Genomic DNA, 12,973 nt, shown 5'->3' on the forward strand with positions numbered 1-12,973 from the left:
TTTAAACAATAAAACTAAATAACTAAATAACTTGCTGTTTTTTTAATTAAAATAGATCATTTTCCAAGGCCTTAGGTGATTTGTTTCTTTCTGTCCAGGTGGCCGAGTTGGTTACCAGCGAGTTCTTCGAGCAGGGGGACAGAGAGAGATCGGAGCTGAAGCTCACTCCCGCAGTAAGTACATCCAACCACCTCCTGCTTTTGTGCTTTTGTGCAGTTTGTTTCACCTCTGTGACCTCAGCAAGCCGATGAAGCTGAAGATAGATTTTCCCCGCAGTCTCCAAAAAAACACACTGACTGTGTAGGAAACATGAGCGCTTGTGTCTCGTAGTGCGAGAAAAGTGAATTGTCAGCGTGACCGCTCTGCTGCCTTGCTGCACAATGCCAAGAGCGAACTGTAGACTGTGTAACAACCATTCTTTAAATATATCCTCCTACACAGGATTCAGAGCAAACATTGACCTCTCTCCTCATTCAGCTTTTAATATAAAAAACTTAGAGCTGGGGAGCCCTACAAGCCTTAATTACTATTTTAGCTGTAAAAATAGCCTCATAACAACAGCAGAAGAAGATTGCTGTGTAAATATGTAACCTTTCATGCGTTTCTTAAAGCTACAGCAGCACAACAGAAGAGCCCTCTGTGTTTGATTGAGGAGCTTTGAAGGCTGAACTATGTTGCAACTCCTTGAAGGGAGAAAAACCAGCAGCTCTCCGCGTGCAATTAATGGCTGTGGACTAATCGAGCCGGGCCACATTGTCTCCCCTCTGATAGAACTAATGCAGCAGCCTCAGGTCTGCAGCTTGTGTCAAACCTTTACCGCTCTGTGTGTGGGTGTTGGAAATTAAATATTAACTTCTAAGTTGTAGCCCGGTGACTATCTCTGAAGCACAGCCTTGTGCGCTTCTTCAGCTCGAGTTGCATGAGAACGAAGCGGGATAGAAAATGTGCATGAGGCAAACTCAATTGTCTTGAGAGCTGAGAGAGAATTTGTTGGACTAAAGCTGTAACAGCAGCACTTAAGCAGAGCTGGAAGGAGTGTACTGATTCTTTATTAATGCTTGAGTATCGATACCACGCTGCAAGTAACAGAGTTATACGAGTAATGTTTACTGAAATATCAAAGCCAACATAAACAAGAATGCATTAAAGGTGCTGCCATCAATAAATATTTATTAATCTTATTGGATAATTTCAGACTTTAATATATCAAATTTAAGACAGAGTGACAGATGTGAGGTGCAGCTCCTGCAAAGACTCAATCATCCTGTTTAAAGCACATCCAGGAGAAGCTGATTGGCTGACCGTGTCACTCTAGCTGAAATATGCACTCTCCGGCCACTTTATCGGGTCCACCTTGCTACTACTGGATAGGACCCCTTTTATCTTCAGACCTGCCTTAATCTGGTACTGGAAACATTCCTCAGAGAGTTTGGTCCATATTGACATGATAGCTTCATGCAGTAGCTGCAGATTTGTCGTCTGAACATCCATGATGAGAATCTCCCGTTCCACCACATCCCAAAGGTGCTCTATTGGATTGAGATCTGGGGACTGTGGAGGACATTTGAGTACAGTGAACTCATTGTCATGTTGAAGAAACCAGTCTGAGATGATTCCAGCTTTATGACATGGAGCGTTATCCTGCTGGAAGTAGTCATCAGAAGATGGGTACACTGTGCTCATAAAGGGATGGACATGGTCAGCAACAATACTCAGGTAGGCTGTGGACTTTAAACCATGCTCAGTTGGTACTAAGGGGCCCAAAGTGAGCCAAGAAAATATCCCCCACACCATTACACCAGCAGCAGCAGCCTGAACCGTTGATACAAGGCAGAATGGATCCATGCTTTCATGTTGTTGACGCCAAATTCTGACCCTACCATCTGAATGTGGAGCAGAAATCCAGACTCATCAGACCAGGCAACATTTTTCCAATCTGCTATTGTCCAGTTTTGGTGTTGCTGTGTGAATTGTAGCCTCAGTTTCCTGTTCTCAGCTGACAGGAGGGTCACCCGGTGTGGTCTTCTGCTGCTGTAGCCCATCTGCCTCAAGGTTGGACGTGTTGTGTGTTCAGTGATACTCTTCTGCAGACCTCGGTTAACCAGTGGTTATTTGAGTTACTGTTGCCTTTCTATCAGCTCCAACCAGTCTGTCCATTCTCCTCTGACCTCTGGCATCAACAAAGCATTTTGTCCCACAGAACTGCCGCTCACTGGATATTTTCTCTTTTTGGGACCATTCTCTGTAAACCCTAGAGATGGTTGTGGGTTAAAACCCCAGTAGATCAGTAGTTTCTGAAATACTCAGACCAGCCCGTCTGGTACCAACAACCACGCCACGTTCAAACTCTCTTAAATCACCTTTCTTCCCCAATCTGATGCTCGTTTGATCTGCAGCAGATCATCTTGACCATGTCTACATGACTAAATGCATTGAGTTGCTGCCATGTGATTGGCTGATTAGAAATTTACGAGCAGTTGGACAGGTGTGCCTAATAAAGTGGCCGGTGACTGTATAAACACAGAGGAAAGATGGTAACAATCCATCAAGAGTTTTAAAAGCTAATGTTTTTAAAGGCTCATTCCTGAGAAGAAATCAATGCTTAAGTACCTTTGTTAAGTTAAATTGTACCGTTTCGTCTCTAGTTCTGTCTGATTCTTCTGTGTGAAACTGAACCCTGACTTTTGTCTTTTCAGGCCATATTTGATCGAAACAGGAAGGACGAGCTACCCGGGCTGCAGCTGGAGTGGATTGATGGAATTTGCGCCCCACTGTACAAGGTGAAGCTACAAGCCCTCCTGCTCTGTGGCCTTCTTTAAGTTACATTAGTCACACATCTGCCTCTGACATCAGTCCCCACCGTCCTTTAACTATTCCAACATGCAATGACGCAAGCAGCAATAGCAAGTGTCGTGTAGAGCTTTTTCTTTGCAACCACTGATTTTCCTCTCACAAAGGGACTTTTCTTTGTAATGAAAGCTCTCAAACAACTTCAAGGTTGCATCCTGTTCTTGAATAAATGAATTTGCTCTTTCTGAAGGCACAGAGAGCTCAGAGGAAGTTGAGTGTGTGGACAGAGCTTGGATGCCGTCAGGTTAAATCCTCTCAGTCAGACAGCGTACTTTAGGCTCTGCTGCACAGTAATGAAAAAAGTAAGGTCTGACTCCTGACTGCAACACTCCTCTTCTGAGGATGTTTGCTAAAAAACAGAAGAGAGCAAAGGTTGGTTGTTGAAACAATGGAAATCTGTCAAGCGTTCTGGTGAGTATAGAGATTCTGGTGAATGTGTGTTTCTGAATGAAGTCAAAAGAGACTGATCAGCGTGTGCCGACTCACAAGGCACACCTGTTAGGAGACAGCTGTGGTGGAGGTGAATTCTCAAAAATGAACAAAACAGAAGATTGAGAAAAGATTAACTCATAAGACCTCCCTCTGTTTTATAGTTTCAGTGTATTAAAGGTCCCATATTATGCTCATTTTCTGCAGTTTAATATGGATCATTGATGTCTGGTCCAAAAAGCCAATAAATCAAGCACAGCAGCATTGTTTCCAGGCTCTCATAGCCCCTCTGTTCAGAACGCTCTGATTTAGTGGGCGTGACCTTCATATGTAAATGAGCCACCACTGGTACCGCCCCGCTCTTCCACGTCACTGAGAGCTGCGCCACGAGCTCCGAGTGCACAATGTTTAGAAAACAGCGAAGCTGGTTTACCGTAACATTACAGGCTAAAACAACAGGCTAACCACAGCTAAAGTTAGCATCCTGAAGCTAACACAGAGACAGGGGGGACACTGAGGAAAAGCTCTTACATCTGCTCCACAGCACACAGCATTTAAAATACTCCATTTCCAGGGTCTGAGGTTTGTTGGTGGATGATTGGTAACGCGCCTGGATTCAGGACCAGTCTATTCGCTAGCCCTCTGTTGTACTGTCCAAAGTTGGAAAAGCAGTCGGCCATGAAGTGACTAGCACACACATGCACAGTTTTACTGAGTGTAGCTGGCACATTTCCTTGATAAATGAACTCTAGCCACTTGGTCTTGTCTTCTTCTGAGATGGGAAACTTGTGCATGGAGCTATGTGGCTGTTTACAGCTAAAAACAAAGCAGTGATGGCTCTTCAACTTTGGCATTCTCCTCCCCGCTGCTGGAGAGATTTCTCTCCAGCAGCGCGGAGGGGCTTTGGGGGTATCTGCTCTGGTGGACCAATCAGGTCAGACTTGCTCCTGATTGGTCAAAAAGGGAATTGCTGACGTCGGCAAATCCCCAAAATCCAAACAGCTCATTTTAGGTCAGGATTTTACATTCACAAGCACTACTAAGTACAGGTTTTGTCATTAAATATCACATTTTTAGGGCTGGGAGGAAAGCCAAAGACCCACAAATTTCACTAAAAGACTTAATAAAGTGATTTTTGAATAATATGGGACCTTTAAAGGATTTACTTTCTGCCATAATGAGTGGAAAAACAAACAATACATCATCTTTACTTCTGTGCAGTTATCTCAGGATCAACGATCAAAGCTGGAGCAGGCTGATCTCTGATCTGTGCTGCTTTCACTATTGTCACTGTCCGTGTAGTTGAGATAAAAAGCATCAAAGCAATGTCTATGTGTGAATATGTGTGTATGTATGTGTAGTCTGCGTAGGAGGTCTGACCAGATGTAACCAGATGTTTAGAGAATGCAGATACGGAGCTCACGATCATGCAGCTGCCAATTAAATTTGTAGGGGGGAGAACAGAAGGAGTTCAGAGGCGGCTGGGTTTTTATCTGTGGGCGGGAGAGCTCTCCTTCTTGATCTCACTGATCTCCTCCTCCTTGTGGTGGCTCACTACTTTGTGGAATATTAATCCTCCCATTATATAACCTTCCATCTTTGCACCCCACCATATGACTGTCTCCCTCTGTCGGCTTTTGCTTCTGGTTCTGCCTCTGTGGATAAATGACGCTGTGCAAATTACAGAGTCCCACAGTACAGTCAGGGGAATTTCCCCTTTTTCAGCTGTGCGTGTGATTGCACGGTATCTGGATAAAAGCTCATATTAGGCATATTTAACTGGTTATGAGACCGCTCAAAAGGAAAAAATGATGTAAAAAAGCAGTCTTGTTGCCTGGCAAACACCTATAAAACAACACCTCTTAATATACACCCTCATTTTTAACTCTAGCCTCTTAAGACCCAAACTTTAGTCTGGTGCATTTTTTAATTCACCTTGAAATTTAGGATAAGTAAGAATAATAAGAATAAGAATAATAACTAAACTTGGTCTTTTTTTTTTTTTTTTTTTTTACTAAAACAGGTGTAATGTTGTGATATCACTAAAAGATGATGCAGACAGTGTCCCCATATTTTGCTAATAGTAGGGCTGAGCTATTATATCGATTCTGCGATATAAATCAATATTTTATTACCGCAAAAAGTATCAATTTTTCAACCGCAATTATCGATACATTCAGTCTCATTCAAGTCCTTGTTCCGCCCAGCATTCTGCTCACTGCCTCTGACCCTCACCCTGTTTACTTTGCAGCAAGAGCGATTAGGACAGCCAATCGCTGGTGTCGCTGTTACCTATCTTGGATACCGTCTTTACACCAAAGAAGTTAGTTTTCAGTTCAGTTAAATCAATACAAGTCAATGGAACAGTCACAAGATGTCACCAAAATCACACTGTTCCTTCAAAATCTTTCAGAAACTGATGCAAGTGTATCAAATCGTATCAAATAATATTGAATTGTATCGAAACCTATCATTGGCTGAGTATTGTAATATGTATCATATCATGAGCTGAATATCATGTATGGCATCATAGAATTAGTGTATCGCTATAGCCCTAGCTGATAGGTCAAAGTTTAAAAAATGAAGTATCATGTCCGAGAGGCAGAGCTGTAATGTCCACATATGTGGACGCTGGGTCTTAAGAGGTTAGATGGGTTAAAGGGAGATGCAAGTTACAAATGCAGAAATAAATTAAAAAGGCCTGCTCTGTTCATGCACCACTTTTTTTTTAAACATGTTTACTTTTCTTTGGCTTTGGGAGTCAGCCTCTTGTGGACACTTGAGAAACTACAGGGTTTTGCACTTTTGCATTGACCCCATTTTGCAACACCAGAGGTTTCTGCTAAGTCATTAAAAATATTGATTTTTACAGACACTGTCAGAGTGAAGCAAATAAAAAAATGCACAAAATCCAGATTAAGTGCCCACTTTGGAGCCAAAATGGGCACTGAAGGGCCCACTTGGTTGGCAAAACATACTAAAACTGCCCCTTGGCTGGTTGAACATGATAAACTGCCCTCTTGGGAGACAAAAACTTTTTTTTTTCCTTTTCTCCCCTGTCATTCAAAAAGTCTGTGCACGCATCTGACTTAAAGATTCTATAAAGATCTTAAAGATCTGTTTCATTTAAACTGTCTTGCCACCTTGTGGCCCGGAGTCTCCGCACACTGCCATAAATCACTTTTAGCGAGGTGTGTTTGTTTTGGAAATAAATGGAGTTCGGATCAAAATAAATTTTCTTCTAACAAGACAACTTTTAACTAGATACAACGCGCTGAAGTAAGGTATTTATAAGTACAGTTATGTAGCTCTACGGTTTGAAACGTGACATCAAGCAAACGTTGTAGCAGCTGGCTATATGTTACCAAATCCGTAGGCTAACGTGACAACAAGTAAACACTGTCAGTTTGTAAGTAGTTCAGTAGCCGTTTATTTTTAGCACAGATGGCAGTCTGCTGCTCTAAGACATGTCTGTAATGTGTAACGTCAGTAAATCCTGGTTATCCAGTCATCTACCAATCAGAGCTAACGTAACCTCACTCTTCATTTTATTGATAGACTCTCAAGTTTGAACAGACCACTGCAGAATAACTACTGACTGTGGGTTGGAATGGACATGATCACAAACAGTTTAGCTCCTTGTTGGAGTGATTAGCCTGTAGCGCAGACTGTATCACTCTCCTGTTTATCTTTCTTCTGCTCTTCTGTCCTTTTTCTGTCTGACAGTTAGACTCCTGTGTCCACCATCACAACAAAATTAGTCACAGAAATCATTTTCAGCAGAGAAAAACACAAATCTCTCTTCTCACTACTAAACTTTGTCAGCCGGCGTGGAGTTGTCATAGAGACCTAGACGTGTATTAAATCAATCTAGTCCTGCTTGACTCGATCGGGAAGCTAAAAAGTTCAAAATAACCTGTAACTAGTAGTATTGATAGACTATTGGTGATAGTCTAATTTTAAAGTATGGATTATGATCAGGCATATATTTAGAAGGGAAACTTTTTCAAGATCACTTTCAAACTCCTCACAGCCCCTTTGATCTCAAACCACTAAAATGAAAACCAATGTGGTGCTCACATGTTGCTCTGCATTGCAGGTAAACAACTCTACAATAAGCCAAACATATTTTCAAGCAATTACAACATTATGAATTATTGAGTGTTGCAGAGCTTTTAAGAACACCTTTGAGAGCCTATAATGAATCCCTAATGTGAACTGATTTTTTTTACCATAGAAAATAGTCTTGATGTTTGAACTTGGCTTTATGAATCTTTGTTTCAGTCCCCGCCCACACAGGTGCATTAATTGCTCTTATGAGTTAGTGAATACACCCCCTCTGAATGTAAATGCAGCTCAAATTGCTGTCTGCTTTTAAAGCTCAGTGAAATGGCAGCTGAAATATAGTTTTGTTGTTTTTTTTTTCCCCTGAGTGTAACTACAGCTCTGGTTTCCTTTCTTCCATTCAAGGTGCAATCCGGAGTGTACGTAGGTGTTCTTACTCAACAAGCCTTTTACTTCATTTAATTTCATAACGGCTGTGTGTTCACCCCTGAATAAGGGTTGATAAATTAACGTTTCATTGTTTAATATGTGGGATTCATTCACACGTTATATTTCCATATAGAAATGGGTTCATGAGTAGCTAATTATATACTTTCCTGGAAATACAATACAACGTTTTTCATGTCTCAGGGGATTTATTTAAATACAGGGTGACAGCTTTGATGACTCAGACACTTACAGTTATCTTAAACATGCATGTGCTTCTAATTCTTTATGGTGCATTCATTTCATTTCCTGTAACTATAATTGCACTGAATGTGACGTTTATTGTGACATGGCTTTTTCCTCTGATTTGATAAGTTACATGCTGCTGAATTCAAGTTACAGGAATGAGCTTAAAAAGGAGCAAAAACAGAAAACAATCTGAAGTCTCACCTCAGCCACAGAGCACCAGAAATAAAAGCCTCTTTTAATCACTTAGTTATAAGAGAATTACAAACTGGGGTCTTAAATGCCCAAAGTTTTTTTCCTCTTAGTCTTTAATGTTTATTTTTTATTATTTACTCCCCTCTCAACATTCTCCCTTTTTCTTTTCCCCTCTCCAGACCCTGGTCAAATTGAATCCCAAACTTCAGCCGATGCTTGACATGATCGAAGCCAACAGGGACAAATGGGAGGAACTGAACAAGAAGAGACAGCGTGGCCAGAGCATCTCTGCCCCCCCGAGCCCCTGCAGCGGCGACAGCACAGATAAAAGCGGCTGCAGCGTGGCCAAAACAGGCAGCACACCATGCTGCAGCAGCAGCAGTGATGCTGACGGCAAACTATCCAAACCTGTTAGTTAGCTTCTGATGCTATCTGCCAGCTGACCTCATTAGCTTCTTCCTCTTTGAGTGCGGCCTGCGACAGAGGCAGTGCAGTGCATGCGGAGGCTCATGGGGCTCTGCTCCTCTTCGCTTTTGCTTCGAGAGATGAGCTTTAGACTTGAGTGTGGCGCTGTAATAAAGGTTTTTGTGCTTCCTTCAGTTTTCTTAGCGCTGAAGGCTGACAGAGCTGAGTTTGGCAAACCTGTTGGAGCAGCAACAAATCAGCTGATGACACCTTGTCAGAAAGGAAACTCAAACCACTGTGTCAACTTGTCAACCAGTGAGCTAACACTAATGTTTCTGGGCATTGCACACATTTTCAGTACAAAGGCATGGAGTATATTGGAGAGGAATGTTTGTCTCTTCTGTGGTTTGTTTGTGCTCTCAGTACCTCCTCGTTGCCTGTATTTTGTTCGGGGTAACAGAGATATTTTTTGTAAATCTGTACATAGGCTGTTGAGTTATTTCAAAGTGCTGTTTGAAAACTACGTAAGCTTTGGATTGTTATGTGGCTGTAAAGTTCTGAAGGATAAAGGGGTGCAGGAACAGCAGGACCTTTGACAATGCTTGCAATGCAAATTGAGTGCTCCTCTCCCTCCCTTCCTGTGCCTTGTTTTGAGATCCTAATGAAAAATGCATGGCCTCCTCACCGAGATACTACGATAGTATGGAAATCCATGTTGAACCATGAAATATTTTTGCCATAATTTGTAAAACCAATGACTGCAGTTCTGTCTTGACCCCATGGAAGCCACAAAACATGACCATAAAGTACAGAAAGAAAACTATTTTGCCCAACTTTATAAACGCCAGGTCTCACTTGTCACAAACACACACACTATGTGCCTTGAAGTTATTGTGATACTGTTGGTTTAGAATTGTAATACGACTTCCTCACTACACTTCACAGAGGAAAGACAGCTTGACACATTAGGAAATAACACTTGTTTTCTGGCAGAGAGATCATTTCTTACACTGTTTTGGGGGTTTTAAAGCAAACGTTTCGTTGAGGCAATCAACAAATAACTAAATGACTATTTTAACACCCCATAGATGTTAAAATCTAGTTTGCTCACTTCTACAAAGTTTGATTTCTTTTACAAATATTTATTTTTCAGGCTACTTAGGACTGTTTTCCACATGAGTTCTGAGACTGACACTTGTTGCGTCTCCTATACAAGAAACAAGTGGCTCTGGACACAGAGTGAGAAATGTTTGTCATCTCGCTTAAATCACACTTACAACACTAGAAAGACACTCAGAGAGCACAGACCTCCGCCAAGCATATTGTGATTGTCACCAACACTTTAGTCCTACTTTAATGTTATACTCCCATTCAGCAGACTGTCTGCTACAATTTGGTGTTAGTTGCAGGTTTGTACAACAATTGATAATGATAATGTACATAATTTTCCAGATCTTAGTATCCAGAATATTGCCAGGATCTGGATCGTACTTTTACCTCTGTCAGAAATTATGGTGACCTTGTCTTGTATTGTTTTTCAAAGCAATCTGACCATTTATGGTGGAGTTATATACACATATGGCGAAAATGGCCCTATCTCACAATGATAAAGAATCCTTTAAAAAAATCCTGGATCCAGACGGTGATCCGTATCACCTCCAAAATGTAATCACTTCTTTCTTATCCTATTTTGAATATTTCCTAAAAATTTCGACAAGATCCGTTTGCTACTTTTTGAGTTATGTTGTTCACAGACAAACACACTCTCAAAAAAAACCATAACCTCCTTAGTGGAGGTAATAAAGAACCCCAGCCTTTCTTGTATTTAAGCTAAGCTAAGCCAACAGGACAGGCTGAAGTTTCTTCATTGTAAAATTACGCTTGTTTCCTCTCATCATACTTAATGCCAGAAAGCAATTCAAGTATTTCCTTTCATGTCAAACTTTTGCTTTACTCAAAGTTTTTGTCTCTCCTCAAAGCTCACAAATGCTACTTCAACAGCTTATAAACCTCCTGACAAGGCTGAAACACTGAATCTTGTGCTTCTGAAGAGCCCATGCGGTCACAAACTATTATTTTGATATGTTCTAGGTATTTTTTTATTAGGTGGGTATGACTTTGTTGAAGCTTTGTTAATTGGAGTTAAAAATGTGACTGTGCACAGTGTGTGGCATGGATCTGTGTGCTCTGCAGTGTTTTAGTTAAAGAGCTGAACTGAACCAGAGACTTTTTGAATTGCATGTTTGATGCAGTATTGAATCCCTGCTGAGGATGTAGCAAAACATGTGAGCCAACAAATACCTCGTACTTTGAACTTTCTCAGTAAACACATTACATCATCTGAAATGCATGATTTGAATTTTATTGCATCATGTTACGTGAATTATGAATACCGCTGTTCTATTTTTCTATTAGGTCACCAGCTGAGGCCAAGTTCTTCTCGTCTTTTTTGCGATGTAATGTGCTTCTTGTATTTCCCCTGTCCTCTCCCAGTTTGGACTCCTAGGTTTATTCATGGTGGGAGTAATGGAAAGAACCCAAAGGCATGAAAAGGCAAATGTGCAATGTTTCTGTTTAGAGTTTGAATAAAAATATACTCCTTTATGATTTTATTGTGTATTTTATTAGTTAGAATTCCCTACAGTGGTCTCATTAAAATAGATAAATAAAAAAAGAAAAAAACATTGGTCTTAAACCTTGCATTTTATACAGAGTTTAGTTTGGACACAAAAAAAAAACAAAAAAAAAACACACGCTTCGTAAACTCCGGGCTGTATTAAAGAAACTCCAGGAGTTTAAAAAAAAAAAAGAAATGCATTTTCAAGTGTCTTTCAAACTTTTGAAAAAAAAAAAAAAGAAAAAAACTTAATAAGCTAACAGGTTTTTAAGGAATTCTGACCAAAATATGAAATAATGTAAAAACACACTGGGGACACTCCTAGGACTTTTATGAAGGCATCCTTGGAGAAATCAAGCCCTGAGTATTCATTTTTGAATGTTTTTCGAACTTCCAAAAAAATATATATATAAAAAATCATGGGCTAACCCCTTAGGTTTTTCTTTTTTTCTTTTCTTTTCTTTTTTTTTTTTTTTTTTTTTTTTTTTGCAGGTTTTCGAAATTAAATAGACAAATAACCCCAAATATTAAATGCTGAAGAAACACTCCTGGGACACTCTTGGACTCTAAACACACTGTTTGTGTCAATAAGTTCATTGTGGTTTATTATTATTTTTATTATTATTTTCCTTTTCTTTTTCCAGCCCATTTATTTTATAGCGACAAGTATCTATTTTAATATATACAATTATATACAAATACACACACAATTCCACACAAAATAAAAAGAAAATAAGAGTTTTGAAACTGTTGCTTCCTACAGGTGATTAGGATGCATTGTGGGGTCTCATTGACAGATAAGTTCACAGATCAGAACACATGAAACATTGAAACATATTATGAATAAAACTAGTGCTATAAGGTTTAAAAATGGCCACAACCCCAGTAATTATAGTATGATAGTACTGTGCTACCAGCAATTAAAGTCATTCACAAAAACAGTGCAGACACTTTTAGGTGCAAAAATTCTTAAAGATGCACACCCTCACCAACTCAACTCTAACTCCATGATCCCTTCATTTGACAGATTTAAGGTCGTATGATTTAAGAACTGTTCCTACTAGCAGTACTTTTATACACTTATAAACAGTACACCAAGTACTGCCACCATTATTGTGATTCTTTTGGTGCAGTGCTGACCTCATGTGGACAAATGCAGCATTACATATAAATTGTATCAATAAAATACTGCAGGCATATGCACATTTTTTTTTAGATACATTTAAAGACATATAAACTGTCAAATTTAAGATAATACAAGAGACTAAAATAAGCTGCAAACATGAATTATTAATCAAAGCTTTAAAAGTCTTTGATCAGGATTAGCTCTAAAGCCTGTTGTTTTCCTACCTGATGAATTCATTCATTATCATTTGTATCAAACTGTGCAGAGCAGGATAACTGCAGTGCATTTTGATCGTCTAAGGCTGAGCCGTGTTGCTGCTGATAGGTGGCCGTGACGTCAGCAGGCAGCATGTGGGCGGCTGTGTGGGTGAAGATGACTCCCAAATGAGCCTGTGGAGCAGAAAAGAAAATCCTTCCTGTCAGGAAACAAAACACTGACTCTGTTAACATCCTCTGCGCTGGATCACCTTGAGCTCATTGTGGTCACAGGTAGAGAAAGAGCAAACAAAAAGGCTGCTCTGGCTGACCCACCGAGCTCCGACTGACAACACAAATAAAGGCTGCGAGGGAAGAGCTGAATTGGAAATGATGTATGAGGGAGGTCGGGAGGTTTCT

At 40.3% G+C, this 12,973-nt stretch overlaps 1 protein-coding gene across 1 annotated transcript in view; it reads left to right on the plus strand.

Moving 5' to 3' along the window:
* Positions 1-11,163, plus strand: part of pde11a (phosphodiesterase 11a) — a 42,019-nt gene extending 30,856 nt beyond the window's left edge. The window contains exons 18-20 of the mRNA XM_074695288.1: positions 99-173; positions 2,697-2,780; positions 8,391-11,163. Of these exons, the coding sequence (XP_074551389.1) occupies positions 99-173; positions 2,697-2,780; positions 8,391-8,630 (399 nt within the window). The 3' untranslated portion in view covers positions 8,631-11,163. The remainder of the gene's footprint in view (positions 1-98; positions 174-2,696; positions 2,781-8,390) is intronic.
* Positions 11,164-12,973: the final 1,810 nt, after the last annotated feature.

The sequence above is a fragment of the Halichoeres trimaculatus genome, unplaced genomic scaffold, assembly GCF_033239565.1.
Source record: "Halichoeres trimaculatus isolate MK-OKI-2021-1 unplaced genomic scaffold, fHalTri1.1 fHalTri1_scaffold_19, whole genome shotgun sequence".
Lineage (NCBI taxonomy): Eukaryota > Metazoa > Chordata > Actinopteri > Labriformes > Labridae > Halichoeres > Halichoeres trimaculatus.